The sequence below is a fragment of the Oncorhynchus mykiss genome, chromosome 15 (genome assembly GCF_057628025.1).
Source record: "Oncorhynchus mykiss isolate SJ-2025 chromosome 15, ASM5762802v1, whole genome shotgun sequence".
Classification (NCBI taxonomy): domain Eukaryota; kingdom Metazoa; phylum Chordata; class Actinopteri; order Salmoniformes; family Salmonidae; genus Oncorhynchus; species Oncorhynchus mykiss.
This window is the reverse complement of record NC_143036.1, coordinates 58,256,663-58,279,217: the sequence shown is the minus strand read 5'-3', so window position 1 is coordinate 58,279,217 and position 22,555 is coordinate 58,256,663. Positions and strand designations below refer to the sequence as shown.

At 46.1% G+C, this 22,555-nt stretch overlaps 1 protein-coding gene across 11 annotated transcripts in view; it reads left to right on the top strand.

Moving 5' to 3' along the window:
* The window catches only part of LOC110490751 (filamin-C), a 76,535-nt gene extending 62,452 nt beyond the window's left edge, over positions 1 to 14,083 (top strand). For 3 of the 11 annotated variants that reach the window (XM_036944643.2, XM_036944646.2, XM_036944651.2), the window contains 24 exons: positions 670 to 837; positions 954 to 1,077; positions 1,299 to 1,455; positions 2,475 to 2,664; positions 2,825 to 2,848; positions 3,000 to 3,247; positions 3,631 to 3,723; positions 4,157 to 4,256; positions 4,419 to 4,559; positions 4,673 to 4,801; positions 5,926 to 6,099; positions 6,292 to 6,453; positions 6,665 to 6,868; positions 8,092 to 8,244; positions 8,400 to 8,522; positions 8,772 to 9,047; positions 9,682 to 9,951; positions 10,155 to 10,292; positions 10,426 to 10,541; positions 11,156 to 11,288; positions 11,571 to 11,747; positions 11,997 to 12,215; positions 12,698 to 12,910; positions 13,000 to 14,083. In XM_036944643.2, coding sequence (XP_036800538.2) covers positions 670 to 837; positions 954 to 1,077; positions 1,299 to 1,455; positions 2,475 to 2,664; positions 2,825 to 2,848; positions 3,000 to 3,247; positions 3,631 to 3,723; positions 4,157 to 4,256; positions 4,419 to 4,559; positions 4,673 to 4,801; positions 5,926 to 6,099; positions 6,292 to 6,453; positions 6,665 to 6,868; positions 8,092 to 8,244; positions 8,400 to 8,522; positions 8,772 to 9,047; positions 9,682 to 9,951; positions 10,155 to 10,292; positions 10,426 to 10,541; positions 11,156 to 11,288; positions 11,571 to 11,747; positions 11,997 to 12,215; positions 12,698 to 12,910; positions 13,000 to 13,187 — 3,920 coding nt within the window. In that variant the 3' untranslated portion in view covers positions 13,188 to 14,083. Of the gene's footprint in view, positions 1 to 669; positions 838 to 953; positions 1,078 to 1,298; positions 1,456 to 2,474; positions 2,690 to 2,824; positions 2,849 to 2,999; positions 3,248 to 3,630; positions 3,724 to 4,156; positions 4,257 to 4,418; positions 4,560 to 4,672; positions 4,802 to 5,925; positions 6,100 to 6,291; positions 6,454 to 6,664; positions 6,869 to 8,091; positions 8,245 to 8,399; positions 8,523 to 8,771; positions 9,048 to 9,681; positions 9,952 to 10,154; positions 10,293 to 10,425; positions 10,542 to 11,155; positions 11,289 to 11,570; positions 11,748 to 11,996; positions 12,216 to 12,697; positions 12,911 to 12,999 lie in introns of those variants that run through there. The other 8 variants (XM_036944644.2, XM_036944647.2, XM_090200451.1 and 5 more) reach the window with 6 other exon arrangements.
* Positions 14,084 to 22,555: the final 8,472 nt, after the last annotated feature.

Below are 22,555 nucleotides of genomic sequence, written 5' to 3'. Positions count from 1 at the left end.
GTGCATGTCATAGAAATAGAGGAGTCATCATGGATAAAAGCAGTTTTAGCATGGACATTGCCATTGAGGGCTTCCCAATGACTGTATATATGAGTGGACAAAACCATTGATCACGTGACACCATTCATTCCTATGTCATGGAGACATAACATGCACAGTTTAAGCTACTCCAGGAAGTGATGTTGCAGGCTAACTCAGTGCTCCCCCTCAATGAGTAACTCAAGCTGAAGGCCGGCCGGGGTACTGGAGGCTGCCTTTAGCAACTAAATTACCCTTATAACTTCTTCTGTTTGCAATTTTAAATTAGTCGGTTCAAGGACATACATCTGTTTTATTAAAAGCAATTATTGGAACTATGATTTTCTTTAAATTTCTATGGCCTGTTGTTCACACATATATCTGCTCTCTCTTTGGCTAGAATGGTCCCATCTGATCTCATCTTCTCTTGCCTGCCTTCCATATTTGAGGACATGTATTTCCATCGTTAGAGCATTCAAATATCTTGGCAATGCAGGGCCTGTATAACACATGCTACAAGTATGTAATGAGAGTGTTTTGCTTGGTCTGGGCTTTCAAAGAGGTGAACAAATGAATACTCATCAATGTACACATGTAATGTATACCTATACGTGTATAATTCCATTAGACTCCTGCCTGTGTGTGTTGCAGGGAGTCCCTTCCGTGTGCCAGTGAGAGAGCTGGTGGACCCAAGTAAGGTGAGGTGTTCAGGCCCAGGGCTGGGTAGTGGAGTCAGAGCCCGTGTTGCTCAGACCTTCACCGTGGACACCAGCAAGGCTGGCCTCGCCCCTCTGGGAGTGGTGCTGTACGGACCTACTGGTGAGAGAGAGAGAGAGAGAGAGAGAGAGAGAGAGAGAGAGAGAGAGAGAGAGAGAGACCCACCCCTCCTTAAACTTTTCAGACTGTGGTCAATATTGAATTACTTCCCACTTCAGGAGTGGCTGAGCCAGTGAACATCACGGATAACGGAGACGGAACACACACAGCGACCTACACCCCGGCCAAGGACGGCCCGTACACCGTGTGTGTGAAGTACGCTGACCAGGAGGTTCCTCGCAGGTCAGAACAGCAGGAGGAGGAACCAAACTGTGATCACATGTTTCCATCAAATCTTTGTACTGAATACACAATGATTTCATCCCTCTGTCATTCTCTATTTTCCTGTCTTGAAGTGGAAATTCAGTTGAACTGAAACATTTAAATCCTTGAGAGATTTAAATCTTGATCTTTCATAAACAATCCTTTCTTTTAAATGATGTTTATTTTTCCTCTCTCTGCAGTCCGTATAAGATCAAGACATTGCCTGCCCATGATGCCAGTAAGGTGCGTGCCAGTGGGCCAGGTTTGAATGCCCAGGGTGTGCCTGCCAGCCTGCCCGTGGAGTTCACTATCGATGCCCGCGATGCTGGCGAAGGCCTGCTCACTGTGCAGATACTGGTGAGTCACCTCCGCCTCTGTCACTTCCTCTCTAGACAGGAAACTGTCATAGACTGTGAGCTCAGACATTCTCCTCCCTATTTACAAGATAACCTCCATTTATTTTTCTTTAACCTTAAGATGATAAACATCTCTTCAATCTTGCTGTCATGATTCATGCTTGTTGCCAATTTCGACATTTCTACCTTATTTTCTTATTGTGTGTTTAATAAAAAACCCAAACACCAACTCCCTAGTCAAGTCAGCCCCTCCCCCCATTCTACCCATTCCTTTCTCGCTGCCCCTCCCTGATCTGGGATGTGGTTGGGTTGTGGCTGTGACGTGTCTGCCTGTTGACTTGTCTTGATGGGTCCAGGCGCGAGGTCTCAGTGTTTGTGGAGGACTGGGGCAGGAAGGTATGGGAGAAGCATACAGTCAATGGGACCATACCCTTCAGTATTCTTAAGAAAGGCTCCATGAGGCCTGCTCTCTTCTCTTTCACCCTTCTCGCTGTCTGCCATCTCCCCTTGCCCTCTTGTTCCCTTTTCGTCCCCTTCCTCCCTAGTCCCCTCGTTCCTTTTCCCCTTGTCTTTTTTGTACTTGCTGAGGACCCCGGGAGGAGTATTTTGTCTTCTCTATGTCTCCTTTCACTCTCCTCTCTTCTTACTGTGAGATAGGACAGAAGCCAGTCTATGTAGGAGAACAGGGGATTGTAGACCAGATAAAAAGGCATTGTAGACCAAAGTTAAAACAATGCATAAACAACGGATTAACTTGCTCCCTGGCTGAAACTTCACTGAAACAAGTTCGGTGCTGTGACGAGTTGGGACAGCACACATCAAAAACCTGGAGGAGGAACTGGGAGGAACAGGGATCTCTTGGATGTTTGGAAGTGAACGGTTCTCTTAAACAGCAGTACACAGCCAATGAAAGACAAACATTCTCCATCCCCTCAATGTCCCTCCTCACCAGTCTGTGTGGACTGACCTCCATTGGGTTTGGCTAATTGGCTAATGTGGTTTGTATCCCTACACCTGTAGGACCCAGAAGGCAAGCCGAAAAAGGCCAACATCCGTGACAACAGAGATGGGACGTACACAGTGTCCTATGTACCAGACATGGCAGGGCGCTACACCATCACCATCAAGTATGGAGGAGATGAGATTCCCTACTCACCCTATCGTATCCATGCCCTGCCCACTGGAGACGCCAGCAAGTGTCTGGTCACAGGTCAGTGAGAGGACTACATGTAAATGTATATCTATATCCGTACTGTATGTATCTATGAAGAAAGGAAGGCCTGGATAATCATTGCTCTGATGAAGTAGCTTTGGTGGGTTTTAGCCCATGATGCCACGTTAATGAGGCACCATTTACTTTCTATCTACAGTTTCCATTGGAGGACATGGATTGGGTGAGCATTTCTTAACATGATCATTCTTCTGAAAACTAGCATGTACACCAGTATATGTACAGCACATGATTATATTGACTTGATGTTTGTGATGACGGGATAGTTTCTGTAGTTCTGTATGGTCTCCTTACATGTCCATCATTCTCGACAGGTTCAGGCCTCGGACCCACCATCCAGATCGGCGAGGAGACCGTCATCACCGTGGACGCAAAAGCTGCTGGGAAGGGGAAGGTGACCTGTAAGGTGTCGACGCCAGATGGGGCCGAGCTAGACGTGGACGTGGTGGAGAATTCCGACGGAACGTTTGACATCTATTACACGGCTCCGGAACCTGGGAAATACGTCATCACCATCCGCTTTGGAGGAGAACACATTCCAAACAGCCCCTTCCACGTGGTGGTGAGTACTTTCTGATGCTACAGTACACACGGAATCATGGGTACTGTAGTCCTTACCTGAATTTGTTGGGAAAGTGTAGTTTTTTTTTTGTCACAGTGTTGCCATAAATGTGTTTCATTCATTGAATGTCTTCTGTAACACTATGGTATGACACGATGTTGTGTGATCTCTAGGCTGGTTCAGATACAGTAGGTTTGACTCATGTCATGTGACAGTACATGAGATGTGCACGGTTTGCTACTTACATGAGCCTACGCTAATCCTTGGAGGATTACTATAACTGTGTGTGCATGATGATTTGTAAATTCCCCATAGAAATATGATGAGTAATTAGTCGATTTCTATGAAGTTTTCCTAAACGTGTGACTTACCCTCCCCACCAGGCCAGTGATACCGTCCCTATAATAGAGGAACCGTGTGACAAGCTCCAGTTACAACAGCCCTACCAGGCCTACCAGGGCTACCCCCCTCACTGGGTATAAACCCGCCAGCAATTACCTCCACCTCACCTCCACCCTCTCCTTCAGCTCACCCACCTCCTTCATATCCCAACACCATGATTCCTACTTTGCTTTCCATGTACATCTCAAAAACCTCTGTGTTGAAAATCATTGTATGTCCACTTCATTTTTGTTTTGCTTGTCTCCTTTATGGCGACGGCCATTGATTTTGTATGTCTCTGTTTTGTGTGCATGAGTCGCTTTGCATTGCTTTGACTGTTTTTCTTTCAGCTTATCTTGATCATCTCTCAGGCCTTCAAAGCCTGGACTCTCACCTGTCCTGTCTGCCCAGAGTCAAGGCCTATGCCTGGGCTTGTGCTTTCACCTCCATCCCCTCGTACTATCCCTGAGCAAAGATATAGACCAGAATGCCAATGCTAATGTTAATTGAACCATTTCCCTTTCATAGGCCACAGAGGAGCCAGTCACCACCGGCGATATCATGGAGCCTATGCTCCGCCCCTTCAACCTGGTCATTCCGTTCACCGTTCAGAAGGGAGAGATCACAGGTGAGATTTAACTGATGTCTGACAGTGTGTGTGTGTGTGTGTGGTGTTTGCTGTGATATGTATGATAATAACTTACCTGTGTGTGTGTGTGTGTGTGTGTGTGTGTGTGTGTGTGTGTGTGTGTGTGTGTGTGTGTGTTTGTGTGTGTGTGTGTGTTTCCAGGTGAGGTACGTATGCCCTCAGGTAAGACAGCCCGTCCTAACATCACAGACAACAAGGATGGGACAGTCACAGTGAAGTACGCCCCTACAGAGAAAGGCCTGCACGAGATGGACATCAAATATGATGGAAACCACATCCCAGGTACATATTGCATAGAGAAAAACACACACACACACACACATACACACACACAGAGTCTAATTCCATACAGGAAGTAGATCCATAATATGCTGTTTCATGCTGTTCCATCACAGGAAGTCCCCTCCAGTTCTATGTAGATGCCATCAATAGTGGTCATGTGACAGCCTATGGTCCTGGTCTGAGTCACGGCATGGTCAACAAACCTGCCACCTTCACCATCGTCACCAAGGATGCAGGGGAAGGTAAGGAACTGAACCAAACAATACCGCACTGATTTGTGCCACTACTGTGCTATGGTCAAATTCTATCATGGTATTAAACATGGCATTCAGCAATTCTCAAAGTCTTCAAAATCAAATCAAATCAAATCAAATGTATTTATATAGCCCTTCGTACATCAGCTGATATCTCAAAGTGCTGTACAGAAACCCAGCCTAAAACCCCAAACAGCAAGCAATGCAGGTGTAGAAGCACGGTGGCTAGGAAAAACTCCCTAGAAAGGCCAAAACCTAGGAAGAAACCTAGAGAGGAACCAGGCTATGTGGGGTGGCCAGTCCTCTTCTGGCTGTGCCGGGTGGAGATTATAACAGAACATGGCCAAGATGTTCAAATGTTCATAAATGACCAGCATGGTTGAATAATAATAAGGCAGAACAGTTTAAACTGGAGCAGCAGCACGGTCAGGTGGACTGGGGACAGCAAGGAGACATCATGTCAGGTATTCCTGGGGCATGGTCCTAGGGCTCAGGTCCACCGAGAGAGAGAAAGAAAGAGAGAATTAGAGAGAGCATATGTGGGATGGCCAGTCCTCTTCTGGCTGTGCTGGGTGGAGATTATAACAGAACATGGCCAAGATGTTCAAATGTTCATAAATGACCAGCATGGTCGAATAATAATAAGGCAGAACAGTTGAAACTGGAGCAGCAGCACGGCCAGGTGGACTGGGGACAGCAAGGAGTCATCATGTCAGGTAGTCCTGGGGCATGGTCCTAGGGCTCAGGTCCTCCGAGAGAGAGAAAGAAAGAGAGAAGGAGAGAATTAGAGAACGCACACTTAGATTCACACAGGACACCGAATAGGACAGGAGAAGTACTCCAGATTTAACAAACTGACCCTAGCCCCCCGACACATAAACTACTGCAGCATAAATACTGGAGGCTGAGACAGGAGGGGTCAGGAGACACTGTGGTCCCATCCGAGGACACCCCCGGACAGGGCCAAACAGGAACAATCCCTTTCCCTTGCCTGATTTTCCTCCATCCTTCTCTCACCCTTTGTCTCCTCCTACATTCCCCCATCTCTCCTCTCTTCTGCTATTCCTACTTTCTCTCTTCCTGTCTTTCTCCCTCTCTCCTCTCATGTCTAGGTGGTCTGTCCCTGGCGGTGGAGGGTCCCTCTAAGGCAGAGATCAACTGTAAGGACAACAAGGATGGAACCTGTACTGTGTCCTACCTTCCCACTGTGCCAGGAGACTACAACATCATCGTCAAGTTTGACAACAAACACATCGCCGGCAGCCCCTACACTGCCAAGATCACAGGTAATGACTATGTGTGTGTGTGTGAGAGAGAGAGAGAGAGAGAGAGAGAGAGAGAGAGAGAGAGAGTTTGTAACATGCAACGAGGCTAGAGCAAGATTTTATTCAAAGGTTGTATTCATTAAATGCAGGAATTCGTTTTCATTTTCTCTCCTTCATTCTCTTTGTTCTTTTATGTCCTTCTCTCCCCTGTAGGAGATGACACTATGAGGACATCCCAGCTCAATGTTGGCACGGCAACAGACGTGTCATTGAAGATCTCAGAGACAGACCTGAGCAGCCTGACAGCGAGCATCAGAGCACCGTCGGGCAACGAGGAACCCTGCCTCCTCAAGAGACTGCCCAATCGACACATCGGTGAGCCACTCACCAGGCCCGGGTCCCAAAGTTTATCAATCTATTATTTAGTCAGTAACACAAAGTTCTGTAAACCTCTTTTTTTTTTTTTCGAAAGAGACCTGGTAAGATGGCAGCAAGGGTAAACATGTATATGTTTAAACCATAGAGGCACAGATATAGTCATTCCATGTACCTGATTGCATTCTCCTCTATCCGTCCTCCCCTCTAGGTATCTCATTTACTCCTAAGGAGGTAGGGGAGCATGTTGTGAGTGTGAAGAAGAATGGGACGCACGTGACCAACAGCCCCTTCAAGATCATGGTGGGTCAGTCAGAGATCGGGGACGCCAGCAAGGTCAAAGTGTTTGGCCAGGGACTGGTGGAGGGACACATCTTTGAGGTGGCTGAGTTCATAGTTGACACCAGGAACGCAGGTGAGGGTGTTTTCATTGGTATTCATTGCGACAAGTTACTATTGAACATGATAGAGGGTTAAGGTAATATTCAACTTTAAGTTAATAGTTTTTGCTGTGTATGCACTGTAAAAGGGTTGCCGTGAATTTGTCAGTAACTTGCAGGCGGCTCATTGTCAAGTAAGTTACTGTATTTCATATTGCAGTACACCTATTTTAATCTAAATACTGTATCAAAGCAAGCACTGCGTATTGACACACAGTACAATACCGTAGAATTGATTGTATGATACTGCAAAAAAGTAAATGCTACTGTAATCGTAATGAATGAATAGATGGATGAAATTCGTTGAGGGCATTAGGGTTTGTATTTGACAGTATTTGACTGTAATTACATGGGATTGGTGTAAAGAGATTGGCTGCTTGGTAATGTGTTCACTTTACAGCACATCAATGAATATTTGGTGTTTTATATCAGTTGCTCTTCTAGAGGTCTTAACAAAGGCTTCTAAAATGGCAGTAAACACACCCGGCAAAACAGACCAAAAAGACATGGCAAAATGCTCAATCATTATGGTTTAAGACTTGCTGCCACTCCAATCTGTGCCCTATTCCTTTTAAATTGATGGGGCACTAATACCACATGCAGGTTAAGTTAGTACAGCATTTTCACTAACGGGTGCAACAAATATAGCCTCTTACGCCTCAAATATGTTAATGAGACAGAATCAGCAATGCAGTGCACGCACTAGTGGTCAAAAGCTTTTTGGCACTCCACAAATCCAGTACGGTTTACTGTATTCTGTGGGATAGAATTACAGTACACTTGAAAAAACTCAACTTGTTTTTACTGTAAGTGCTTTTTTTACAATAACATACTGTTATTTTTTTTACAGTAATTTACAGGTAACAAGCTGCCAGTAAGTTACTGTAAAAACAAGTTATGGTTTTTACAGTGTACCATTCAAAATACAGCAATAATTTCCCTGCCCACAAAATGTTCCCACAGTGGACCATCATTTACAGAATGCTGCAGTAAAATGTTTCACGTATTTTACTGTTAATAATACTCAAAATGACTGTATAAATTACAGTTTTCCATTACAATGTGGATATGACTGGTGTAACCAACACTCACTGTTTCATCTTTCTCCCCATCTTTCTCCTCTCTCATGTCTCACTATCTAATCTCTCTACTCTTCTCATGTCTCTCTCTTTCCCTCCCTCCCTCTTCTCTCTATCAGGTTATGGTGGTCTGGGTCTGTCTATCGAGGGTCCCAGTAAGGTGGATATTAACTGTGAGGATGTGGAGGATGGTACCTGTAAGGTGACCTACTGTCCCACTGAACCAGGAAATTACATCATCAACATCAAGTTCGCCGACCAGCACATTCCAGGTGAGTTCAGGGGGCCTCCGGCGGCCTCGGGTGTCTTACAACATGCCTGTATACAATTCAGCTCCTGTCTAAACAGACTTATCTTGCTATGGGTGGTCTTGCATTTTTTTGTCGGATTTGGGTTCTTGACTGGCTGTGATTGGTCTAACCCACAGGAAGTCCTTTCACAGTGAAGGTGTGTGGTGAGGGCAGGGTGAAGGAGAGCATCACCAGGAAGAGACATGCTCCATCCATTGCTACTGTGGGCAGCACCTGTAACCTCAACCTCAAAATACCAGGTGAGAACCGTTATGGTCTGTGTGTGGTCCAGGATTGAGATTCCAAAAAGCCCACTGGCTCTCCTCCTTTCTATCTACCATCCCCCCTTTTCTCTTGTCTTCCTCTCCTTGCACAGTCACATGCTTTCACATACCTTTAAGCTGTTGACCCCTTGCTTGGTCTTCCTACTGCATAGTTCTATTTTCATCTCTTGCTCTTTCTTCCTCCTTCCCTCCCTCCTCCTCCTTCCACCCTTCCTCCCTTTGTAGGTAATTGGTTCCAGATGGTGTCGGCCCAGGAGCGGCATACGCGCACGTTCACGCGTAGCAGTCACACGTACACGCGAACGGAGTGCACAGAGATTAGTAAGACAAGGGCGGGGGAGACCAAGCGGGAGGTGCGCGTGGAGGAGAGTACCCAGGTCGGGGGAGACCCCTTCAGGGACGTGTTTGGAGAGTTCCTGGGGAGTCAGAGTCTCACAGGCTTCAGTGGGATACCAGCCACTACCAGACAGTCTCAAGAGGGTGTGTGTGTGACACAAGAGGGTGTGTGAGGCCTGTCTAATGCCGATTAATTGATTGGGAATGTGTGTGTTTTGTGTTGAGGGTCCAGTTTGGCTTTTTGTTTTAATCCAGACTAATACACACATCTAGAATACAAAATGTCAAACTACTGCTTGATTAAGTTGAATAAAAAAATGCATGATGCAATGATGTAAGTAACATTTCTGGATATGAATTAATGTGTGTGCCTTCGTGTGTGTTGAGTTGGGGAGTCGCTCCGTGTTCCTCCCAGATTGGAATTTATAGGAGGGCGTTTAAAGGAGAACGCAGAGCTGGAAAATCTGAGCAGTTCATGGCTGTCACCCCTGTGACCCAGCCATCGTACTCTGACACCACACAAAGCCAGAGACTGATCCACACGCAGCTGTATCCACATCTCAGTCTAACTTCATACAGTCTCTCTGATTCTCTCTGATTCTCCACTACCGCTACTAACGACCTGATTGTTTGTGAACAGAGTGAACAATATTTTGAAGTTTGTCTGAATCATTTCTCCTACTTCTGTCCTTCTCTCCTCCTCCTCTCTCTATTTCTTCTTCCCTCTCCCATATATCCCCCCCCCCCCCCCTACTTTCGCTCTCTTTCCCTCTTTTTTTTCTCTCCCTCCCCCCTCCAGGTGACCAGGGGACCCAGGAGATGACGGCCCAGGTGACCAGTCCGGGGGGTAAGACGGAGGACGCAGAGATCATCGACGGCGAGGACAGCACCTACAGCGTCCGCTTCATCCCCCAGGAGATGGGTCCCCACACGGTCAACGTCAAGTACCGGGGCCAGCACGTCCCCGGGAGCCCCTTCCAGTTCACTGTGGGGCCCCTGGGAGAGGGAGGGGCACACAAGGTCCGGGCTGGGGGCACGGGGCTGGATAGAGGAGTGGCAGGAGTGGCAGGTAGGTTGGCTGAGGGGGGCAGTAGAGCTCTCTTAGAAAGTGATAGGCAGGGTTTGAAGCTTCTGAATAGGAGAGCCTTGCCTTGTAAGTCATTCACTAAATGTAGGGCTATATTGGGCTTTTGATAAAGATAATGAAACTATTCATATGCGTCTTTCCCTTTTCTATATACTGTATAACTGACTGTCTGTGTTCCTCTGTAGCTGAGTTTAGTATCTGGACCAGAGAGGCTGGAGCAGGGGGTCTGTCCATCGCTGTAGAGGGGCCCAGTAAGGCAGAGATCAGCTTTGAAGACAGGAAGGATGGATCCTGTGGAGTGGCCTATGTGGTGCAGGAGCCGGGTCAGACCAACATATTATACACGCTACATTAATCTAACGTACACAACAACATACTGGACATATTCTACACCTGAAATCACAAGGTTGACTATGTGCTCTCTCTCTCTCTCTCTCTCTCTCTCTCTCTCTGCAGGTGACTATGAGGTGTCCATTAAGTTTAATGATGAGCACATCCCAGACAGTCCCTTTATAGTCCCCATTGCCACTCTGTCTGATAACGCACGCCGCCTTACAGTCACCAGCCTACAGGTTAGAGCCTATATATATATATATATATATATATATATATATATATATATATATATATTAACACTCCAGACTCTGACATTGCACAAGCATTTAGCTACACCCACAATAACATCTACTAAATATGTGTATGCGACCAATAACATTTGATTTGATTTGACACTGGATGCTGGGGTTGCTGACCTTATTCTGATGTCTATCATTATTAGCACCTTCATTACCGAGGACTGGAATGGTATTATACAGAGAGCAGAGTCCACTGCTGTATGAACAGACACACCTGTCATAACCTCTTCTTCATTTAAACCAGAGACGGAAGGTCATCTATATTTGAGTTGTAAATTAATTTAGATTAGCTATGAATAGTTTGATTAGTGGATACATTGGTCAGGCTACTCTGAAATCTATATGCAGGCAGTGTGTGTGTGTGTGTGTGTGTGTGTGTGTGTGTGTGTGTGTGTGTGTGTGTGTGTGTGTGTTAAAGTTGGGGGTGAGATGGTTGGATAATTATTATTAGATGCTTCTGCTATAGAGGAAATGTGTTACCCCACACCCTGTCATCAGTCTGACCACATGGGGCTTATTAGATCATTGACCTTTAACCTTTGTGATTGAAGGAGATGGGATTGAAGGTGGGCCAGGAGGCGTCGTTCGCGGTGCAGTTGAACGGGGCGAGGGGGTTGATAGATGCTAAGGTTCACACCCCGTCCGGAGCTGTAGAGGAGTGTTATGTTACTGAGCTGGACAGCGGTAAGACATAGCACTGAACAAACTGACAATACAACAACTCACTACTACACAGTACAGAAAATATCTAAGATACTGCCTTTTCCACCAGATCGATTCAATTCCTTTGATAATTAAGTGTTTTACAGTAGAGGGCTAGTACAACCAAAGCACCAGATGCTCATCCTACAATATAAATACGTTCATCTCAATTGTATGTCTTGCTAAATGAAAGGTTCAGTAAGTAAATTGTGAATATTGTAAAATGTCGGCCATTTTAACCTTCCCCTTCCTGTTCCCCTGCAGACCAGCACGCCATCCGGTTTATCCCGAGGGAGAACGGAGTCCACTCTATCGAAGTGCGTTTCAACGGGAGCCACATTCCCGGTAGTCCCTTCAAGATCCGTGTGGGAGAGATCGGACAGGTCGGAGACCCGGGAATGGTGTCTGCCTTCGGACCTGGGCTGGAAGGAGGAACCACAGGTATGAGGATCATTGTGTTGTAACCACACAAACACATACAATAAGGTAGACAAATATGGTATGTGTTTATTAGAATTTTAACACAGTTCAGTAATTAGGTCATTTCAAATACCCAAAGAAGGCCGATAGGCTACTGTAAGGAAAAATACACAAAATGTGTAAATGACCAATACCTGCTCACATGTCTCTTCTAATTCACCTCTGATTGGACATTTTCCCTGTCCATCTCTATCCCCTCCCCTCCTGTAGGCGTGGCATCAGATTTTGTAGTGAACACGTGTAATGCAGGGTCGGGTGCTCTGTCAGTGACCATTGATGGGCCGTCCAAGGTCAAGATGGACTGTCAGGATTGTCCCGAGGGTTACAAGGTCACTTACACACCCATGGCCCCTGGCAGCTATCTCATCACCATCAAATACGGAGGACCATCCCACATCGTAGGCAGCCCCTTCAAGGCTAAAGTCACAGGTAAGGCCTCTATAGAGCAACGCTATCCAGACACTAACGTTTCAGTGTTGAGTCTAGAATGTGTTGATGGAGAGATGGCAAGTGTGTGTGTGTGTGTGTGTGTACTGGTCTACTAAAGAGTCCTCAGACCTTGTGGAGGCTTGGTGTAATAAGTTGGAAGAGTCCCTAGCCTCTACACACTCCTAATATATTGGACATTCTGTACTTGTCCAGAGGGCTCCTAAGCTGTGTGTGTTTATGTTTTATATGAGGAGAGATTATGCAACACGCCAGTTCTTGTAGATCTTACGCAACCCCTTTTATGCAACCCCACTCTCTCTTCTTTCTCTCTCTCTCTCTCTCTCTCTCTCTCTCTCTCTCTCTTTCTCTCTCTCTCTCTTTCTCTCCACTCTCGCTTGCTCCCTCTCCCTCCCTCCTTCCTTCCTCTCTCTCTCTCTCTCCCCTCTCTCTCTCTCTCTCTCTCTCTCTCTCTCTCTCTCTAGGTGCTCGTCTCTCTGGTGGTCACAGTCTACATGAAACCTCGTCCGTACTTGTGGAGACAGTAACCAAGTCGTTGTCGTCGTCATCGTCGATGGGCGTGGCCTATGGCCCTAAGTTCTCTTCGGATGCCAGTAAGGTGGTCTCACGGGGCGCCGGCCTATCAAAGGCCTTTGTAGGGCAGAAGAACACCTTCACAGTGGACTGCAGCAATGCAGGTGAGAGGCGATGGTACGCCACATGCGCAGACACACACGCAGATACACTCACACAAATACTTAATGTTGCCGTATTTCTTCCCCTATAGGAACTAACATGTTGATGGTGGGGGTACATGGACCCAAGACCCCGTGTGAAGAGGTCTATGTTAAACATCTGGGCAACAGGATGTACAACGTCACCTACACCGTCAAAGAACAGGGCAACTACATCCTCATCGTCAAATGGGGGGATGAAAATGTCCCCGGCAGCCCCTTCCATGTCACCGTCCCCTAAGACTCATCCATCCCCTGTACAACCCCCTGCTGTATCCCAGAATGGACTAGTCCAACACCCCCACAGACACACTAAAGATGCAAAGACTTTTTCAGTCTGTCCGGAAGGTGGGTGGGGGGGGGGGGGGGGGGGGGGGTAATTTACCCATCATGCATTGTGCCACATTTCTCTGATAACTCATCCAGGCGACATCACAAAATCTGAGGTGCCAATCATCCTATGTCTGTGCCGTCCCACCAACTAGCCACCCTGTTGCTGTTTACTTTCAATGAGGGGGAATGTACAAAGAGGTCAAATCATGTTTTCTGTCTGTATCAGCCTATGCTAGTATTTTCAGAGTACAAACACAGTATGCAGTCACTACCATGTGCTTTTTAGCTAGTCCCCCAATGGTGTCCCACACTGCCTGTACTGGCCTGGTCAAAATGGCTGCCTTACATGAGGGAAGATGGCTGTGACGTCACTGTCTGGGTCACTGACAGACAGAGAGGAGTTATTTACCTTTATTTATTCAGTCCTTTTATTTTCTTTGACAGAAAATAGTCTTATATTGTTTCAAAGCAGAAGATTTCTGTCCATTTTAGAAACTATTCTCCCTCATATCGGGCCGTCCTGTGTCATTACGGGTGTTACCATGGACAAAGAGATGTGGTTGGCCAACTATTTTGTACTGAGGAAGAGGGTACGGCGTAGCAATCGGTTTATCGTGTGAATGTTTAATTAAGAAGTTCACAGAGAGATGTTACAGTGGAACAGCATCATAGAGTGACATTTTATAGTGATTTTATATGTAAGAAAAAAACTCTTCATTGTTTGATATACTAACCTTCTGTTTGGCAAGGATGTGCAGCCATAATAAAACGTTTAACTGCTGACCTACCACTGAAAACCCAAAATGTGTTGTCTTGTGTCTTAATTTAAAGTGTGTGTTTGCGTGGGTGTATTATTTTTATTTTTTTTGCAATTTAGTATATTTACTTGTAACCAAAGGTGGTCCTATGTAGCTCAGTTGGTAGAGCATGGCACTTCTAACGCCAGAGTCGTGGGTTCAATTCCCAGGACCACCCATATGTGTAATGTAAGCACACATGACTGTAAGTGATGTTGGATAAATGCGCCCACTAAATGGCATGCGTTGTTATATTAGCATTTTAGCATTTTGTAAATCTGTACAACAGTACCACTTGCTGGTGATAATGGGCTATTACAGATGGTTGGTGAAATCACTTAGTTTAATTCAGTGATTCCAAACTCAGGTCCTCCAGACCCTCCAACAGTACACATTTTCATTGTAGCCCTGGATAAACACAGTTGTGTTTGTCCAGGGTTACAATATGAATGTGTACTGTTGGGGTTACTGGAGGACCAGGGTTGGGAATCCCTGAGGTAAAATATACCTCAATGTAAAGTGTTACCTGATTTTCTTAGGAAAACTGTAGCATCATACAGAGCTTTTTCCTGTACTTCCTCGGTAAATATACGGACTACAGGAATGTCCCCTCTCTGCCTGAGGGCAATATTACCACTGTGGGACTCTAATGGACCCCTTGATCCAGTGTAATCACGTTGTCATTACAGACCAGTGGGGGTTAAACCCGTTCAGGACTATTACCCTGCACTTTCAATGATATCAAAGCCTGAGTCAGGTTTAGTACCGGCACGTTGCGCAATGTTTTGAACGGCACTAAACGGCGTTGCTTTACTGTACGGTGTGTTGTTACACTGTGCAGCACCACCCTGTGTGTTGGTTTCAGCCATAGTCCAGTGGTACGATCAATCTTTGATCAATTCATTGGGTAATTCATTAGTTGATTGGTTGACTCACTAATGATGCAGTTGTTTTATTGGTTGAATGTAATGAACTGAAGAGTGGAACTTAATCCTCCACACACAGAGAGCGAGCTGGTGCCTCTTTGGAGAACCAGAGAGCAGCGAGTCTCGCCTCCAGAGATCTGGAATCTATGAGCTGTGTGTGTGTGTGTGTGTGTGTGTGTGTGTGTGTGTGTGTGTGTGTGTGTGTGTGTGTGTGTGTGTGTGTGTGTGTGTGTGTGTGTGTGTGTGTGCGTGCGCGTGCGTGCATGGGGAGTTTTTTTTTCATCTGTGTTCCGTCCGAGTGCTGATGGTCTCCCTTTGTCACACATCCTCTGCTGTGACAGGGAGTGGAAGTGGAATGGGTGTTGCTATCACAAAATGCAATCACCAGAGTTTTAATGTGAAAGTCCCATAGTGACAACAGAGATGGGGAACTGTGATCAGACACATTTCACGCCTTTTCATCTACCGCCAACACGGTGTCAACACAACAGCAGGCAGGCGAAACCTGCAGGTTAGCACGCACACACGCGCACACACACACACACGCAAGCACGCACACACATACACACACACACACACACACACACACACACACACACACACACACACACACACACACACACACACACACACACACACACACACACACACACGCACACACTTTCCCTACTGCTTCTTTCTGACACACACATTTGTCTCTGTCTCTTCTGCTGTCACTCTATTCAGACCCCCAGAACTGTGCAGTAGACACAGAGGGAGATACCCTGCACAATCCCTGTAATGGAAAAGGCCCTGCTTTCAATTCATGCCTCATACATCATTTATAGTGAGTGGAATAGATACTCTTTCTGCACGGGATATGAAATGGGAAGGGCTCCTGGCCATTGGGGAGGCTCTGTATGGCACTGTATGGCAGGCTGGGCTAAATTATTAAGGTCCTGTAAAAAAGCATGGTAAGCATACAGGCCTAGAAGCATCAATCTCTCTCCCTCTCTCTCTCTCTGTCCCCCTTCTCTCTCTGTCTCTGTCTCTGTCTCTCTCTCTCGCTCTTTCTCTCTCTCTCTCTCTCTCTCTCTCTCTCTCTCTCTCTCTCTCTGTCTCTCTCTGTCTCTCTCTCTCTCTCTTTCTATAAGGATGTTTGGTTCAGGCGTTACAACTCGGGTTATGCAAAAAGTGTTCTGATTTGTAGAATTGTACACTTTGGCTCTATCATAGACCTTTGTAACCCCCATACTAACCCACCTGTTTCCATGGTAGAAGTTCTCCAAATGACCCTTAGGTGGAAGCAAAGTGCTAGGAACTGCAAGAACACGTCAGCTATCCCTATCCTGGTATGAACAATTGGCTACTAATGCAATGCAGCTAGGTTACACTTATTATAGATGGAAAAAGTCGACCATGACTAGTTCTACATTGTGGGAGGGCATATCATTGGCATGATAAATGGTTGAACATGAAATTAATCGAAAAAGGCCTAAGTCATTGAAAGACAGAGTGAGGGAAGGAGGGGAAAATAGGGAGAAAGAGAGAGAGAGAGAGAGAGAGAGAGAGAGAGAGAGAGAGAGAGAGTATAATTAGTGCTTAGAATGGTGCTTTGTGTGCCTTGTCTGTTCAACAGGATGTGAATCCACACGGGTTATTACTGAAACCATACAGAATGGTGGAGGGAGAAAAGGACGAATAAATGGAGGGAGGGAAAAGAGTTAGAAAGATGGTGAAAGAGAGAAATAGAGGACGATTGAGAGAATGGATGCAGAGATAAACAAGTAATGAATGACAGAGTGAAGAAGAGATGGAAAAATAGAAGAGTGATTTGATGTTAGTGTTGTTGGTTTCTCACAGTTGTGTGGTTGTGTGTGTGATTGTGCATGTGTGTGTGTGTGTGTATGCGTGTGTGTGTGTGTGTGTATGCGTGTGTGTGTGTGTGTGCGTGTGTGTATGCGTGTGTGTGTGTGTGCGCGTGTGTGTGTGTGTGTGTGTGTGTGTGTGTGTGTGTGTGTGTGTGTGTGTGTGTGTGCGTGTGTGTGTGTGTGTGTGTGTGTTCGCGCATGTGTGTCGTGTTAGGCCACATGGTGATAAGTGGCCCATGCTGTTTGCTGTCCTCCTTCAGACCATCTGGACCAGCAGCTCTAACTGGACCATTACGGCCTACACACACACACACACACACACACACACACACACACACACACACACCCACACATACACCAGTGGCAATCAAACCAAATCAAATCGTATTTGTCACGTGCTCCAAATACAACAGTTGTAGACCTTACAGTGAAATGCTTACTTACAAATGCTTAACCAACAATGCTTTTTTTAAATAAGTGATGAGTACAAAACAGAAAATAAAAGTAACAAATAATTAAACAGCAGCTGTTAAATAACAATAGCGAGGCTATATGCAGGGGGTACCGGTACAGAGTCAATGTGCAGGGGGACACTGGTTAGCTGAGGTAATTGAGGTAATATGTACATGTAGGTAGAGTTAAAGTGACTATGCATAGATTATAAACAGAGAGTAGCAGCAGCGTAAATGAGGGATCTGGGTAGCCTTTTGATTAGCTGTTCAGGGGTCTTATGGCTTGGGGGTAGAAGCTGTTTAGAAGCCTCTTGGACCTAGACTTGGACCTAGACTTGGCTCTCCGATACCGCTTGTCATGCGGTAGCAGAGAGGACGGTCTATGACTAGGGTGGCTGGAGTCTTTGACAATTTTTAGGGCCTCCCTCTGACACTGCCCGTTAAAGAGGTCCTGGATGGCAGGAAGCTTGGCCCCAGTGATGTACTGGGCCGTATGCTCTACCCTCTGTAGAGCCTTGTGGTCGGAGGCCGAGCAGCTGCCATACCAGGCAGTGATCTAACCTGTCAAGATGCTCTTGATGGTGCAGCTGAAGAAACATTTGAGGATCTGACGACCATTGCCAAATCTTTTCAGTCTCCTGAGGGGGAATCGGCTTTGTCGTGCCCTCTTCACGACTGTCTTAGTGTGTTTGGACCATAATAGTTTGTTGGTGATGTGGACACCAAGGAACTTGAAGCTCTCAACCTGTTCTACTACAGCCCTGTTGATGAGAATGGGGGCGTGCTCGATCCTCCTTTTCCTGTAGTCCACAATCATCTCATTTGTCTTGATCACGTTGAGGGAGAGGTTAATGACCTAGCACCACACAACCAGGTCTCTGACCTCCTCCCTATAGGCTGCCTCATCTTTGTCAGTGATCAGGCCTACCACTGTTGTGTCATCGGCGAGACTTGATGATGGTGTTGGAGTCGTGCCTGGCCATGGAGTCATGAGTGAACAGGGAGTACAGGAGGGGACTGAGCACGCACCCCTGAGGGGCCCCTGTGTTGAGGATCAGCTTGGCGGATGTGTTTTTCCCTACCTTTACAACCTGGAGGCGGCCTGTTAGGAAGACCAGGATCCAGTTGCAGAGGGAAATGTTTAGTCCCAGGGTCCTTAGCTTATTGATGAGCTTTGAGGGCACTATGATGTTGAACGCTAAGCTGTAGTCAATGAATAGCATTCTCGCATACAGTAGGTGTTCCTTTTGTCCAGGTTGGAAAGGGCAGTGTTGAGTGCAATAGAGATTACATCATCTGTGGATCTATTGGGGCGGTATGCAAATTGGACTGGGTCAAGGATTTCTGGGACAATGGTGTTGATGTGAGTCATGACCAGCCTTTCAAGGCACTTCATGGCTACAGATGTGAGTGCTATGGGTCGGTAGTCATTTAGGCAGGACTATGGTGGCAGGACTATGGTGGTCTGCTTGAAACATGTTGGTACTACAGACTCAGTCAGGGACAGGCTGAAAATGTCAGTGAAGACACTTGCCAGTCGGTCAGCGTATTCTCGAAGTACACGTCCTGGTAATCCGTCAGGTGCTGCGGCCTTGTGAATTTTGATCTGTTCACATCGGCTACGGAGAGCGTGATCACACAATCTCCATAAACAAACATTGTCAGTAGAATGGCTCAGTAACTTTCAACGTGGCACCACCATGGGATGCCATCTTTCCAACAAGTCAGTTTGTCAAATTTCTGCCTTGCTAGAGCTTCCCCGGTCAACTGTAAGTGCTGTTATTGTGAAGTGAAAACTTCTAGGAGCAACAACGGCTCAACCACAAAGTGCTAGGCCACACAAGCTCACAGAACGGGACCACTGAGTGCTGAAGTGCGTAGCGCGTAAAAATCATCTGTTCTCGGTTGCAATGCTCACTACTGAGTTTGAAACTGCCTCTGAAAGCAACGTCAGTACAAAAGCTGTTTGTTGGCAGCTTCATGAAAATGTGTTTCCATGGCCGAGCAGCCTCAGACAAGGCTAAGATCACCATGCGTAATGCCAAGCTTCGGCTGGAGTGGGGTAAAGCTTGCCTCCATTGGACTCTGGAGCAGTGGAAACACGTTCTCTGGAGTTATGAATCACGCATCACCTTCTGGCAGTCCGATGGACAAATCTGGGTTTGGCGTATGCCAGAAGAACATACCTGCTGTAAACTGTAAAGTTTAGTGGAGGAGGAATAATGGTCTGGTGCTGTTTTTCACCTTAGTTCCATTGAAGGGAAATCTTAATGCTACAGCACACAATGACATTCTAGACAATTCTGTGGTTATAACTTCGTGCCAACAGTTTGGGGAAGGCCCTTTCCTGTTTAAGCATGACAATGCCTCTGTGCACAAAGTGTGGTCCATGCAGAAAATGATTTGTCGAGATCGACCTCAACCCCATCGAACACCTTTGGGATGAATTGGAACACCGACTACAAGCCAGGGCATATATTTGGCTCTGTGATTTGCATACAGCAACTACTGCTTTTTGAACTCAATACAACCTTTTTCTGCAAATAAGTTTTAAAAAAATGGTCCACGCTGATTTTTTCTGTGCAATTTTAATTTTTTTGCAGTCCATCTAATAATTTGCCTCCTTTCATGATCTGACATAACGGTAGTCTATGGATTTCCAAGCATTTAGAGCGAAGAGCTGTTTGGGAGTCAAATGAGACGGCTCTTTTACGTGAATGGACCCGAATGAGACTTCTCTTTTACATGAATGGAGCCAAATGAGATGACTCTTTTACATGAATGGAGCCAAATGAGATGGCTCTTTTACATGAATGGAGCCAAATGAGATGGCTCTTTTACGTGAATGGAGCCAAATGAGATGGCTCTTTTACATGAATGGAGCCAAATGAGACGGCTCTTTTACATGAATGGACACAAATGAGACGGCTCTTTTACGTGAATGGAGCCAAATGAGACGGCTCTTTTACATGAATGGAGCCAAATGAGACGGCTCTTTTACGTGAATGGAGCCAAATGAGACGTCTCTTTTACGTGAATGGAGCCAAATGAGACGTCTCTTTTACGTGAATGGAGCCAAATGAGACGGCTCTTTTACATGAATGGAGCCAAATGAGACGGCTCTTTTACGTGAATGGAGCCAAATGAGACGTCTCTTTTACGTGAATGGAGCCAAATGAGACGTCTCTTTTACGTGAATGGAGCCAAATGAGATGACTCTTTTACGTGAATGGAGCCAAATGAGACGGCTCTTTTACGTGAATGGAGCCGAATGAACTGGCTCTTTTACGTGAATGGAGCCGAATGAACTGGCTCTTTTACGTGAATGGAGCCGAATGAACTGGCTCTTTTACGTGAATGGAGCCGAATGAACTGGCTCACGGAAAAGACTCGGAATGTCCATCTCTACTATACACAGCCATTATCATTGTTATAATATTAGCTACCTTCATAGTCAACATACATTATGTGTTGTGTACATGTTGTCTGTCAATGGTTATTTTTTACTTGTTCTGTACACCAGAGGGTGTCATGGGTCACTGGTCACGTGTGTGTATATATAGGTTGCACAGGTGAGAGCAGAGGGCATAAGTTGTTACCCTATCACAGATACAGCTTATAGAATGCATCTCTCTGCACCTTTTCTATTGGAATATGTGTTTTGAGGCTATTTATATACGCAATAACTGGGAACTTCACCCAAAAGAGTAACGTTTGGAAAGCTGATGTTTGTGGACCCGTTATGGACAGCCCTCTCCTGTGCCAGTGGCTTTTCATGGGGAATCGTCACTACAAAAGTAAGAACTTAACTCTCGTTGGAAATTGCACTGATGGATCGTTGCTTGGAGCATGTCCGTGTATTGGAATCCTTCGCGCTGTGCCTGCGACAATGAACAAGGGTCGTGGCAAACATTTCCCGGAGAAACGAGAAGAATCCAAGAGCCAAATCTCCTGCGCCAATGCTCATCAAAGGACATTGCTATGTGTGCTTCGCTCCTGTGCTCTGCGATGCGAGTTGAACATTGTTTAGACATTGCGCGGTGGAATAACAATTGGAGTCAGTGTTTCACAGGGAAAATCTATCCAATATGTTGATGCTTCATTTATGAACATTAGAACAGAGTTTTGGGCTCTGGATTAATTTAGCTTTGGTGAAAAGGCAAAGAGTGACTTCATGCCATGGTGCAAACATTCTGCTGAATGGGCTGCGTGAGATAAAGATGGGTTGTAACTGCTCTGTTAAATGATCACTGTAGATATTCCGCAGAACATTTTAAGAAATCGACAGATATGAAAAGAATGAAAAAAAGACTCATATTGTGAACTGTGTGAAACAGGGTCAGTCTGCCTTTGTTACAGCAGGGTCGTATTGGGGCCGGCTTTGTTTGCTGATTGGCAGCGATGCTCCACAGACCATCACCCATGCTGATGACGACAGTGTTGGAGATGGACCCCACACCGCTGTGACCCAATTGGTGTGGGTTGCTGACAGTCACTTAGGAGACGGTGGTGACAACACAGGACAAATTGGCTGCCTTGCTGTTACTGCCCACCTCGTCTACATGTGAGACAAGCTGGAATGGCAAACTGGGTGCTACAGGATGCTGCCTTGGACAACCTGTCAAGCTACTGAGTAGCTGACCTTGTTATAGGTTGAGCTGGGGCTAAGCTACTACAAAGCTGACGTTGTTATAGGCTGAGCTTGGGCTAAGCTACTACAGAGCTGACCTTGTTATAGGCTGAACTGGGTCTAAACTACTACAGAGCTGACCTTCTTATAGGCTGAACTGGAGCTAAACTACTACAGAGCTGACCTTGTTATAGGCTGAACTGGGGCTAAACTACTACAGAGCTGACCTTGTTATAGGCTGAACTGGAGCTAAACTACTACAGAGCTGACCTTGTTATAGGCTGAACTGGGGCTAAACTACTACAGAGCTGACCTTGTTATAGGCTGAACTGGGTCTAAACTACTACAGAGCTGACCTTCTTATAGGCTGAACTGGGGCTAAACTACTACAGAGCTGACCTTGTTATAGGCTGAACTGGGGCTAAACTACTACAGAGCTGACCTTGTTATAGGCTGAACTGGGGCTAAACTACTACAGAGCTGACCTTGTTATAGGCTGAACTGGGGCTAAACTACTACAGAGCTGACCTTGTTATAGGCTGAACTGGGGCTAAACTACTACAGAGCTGACCTTGTTATAGGCTGAACTGGGGCTAAACCACTACAGAGCTGACCTTGTTA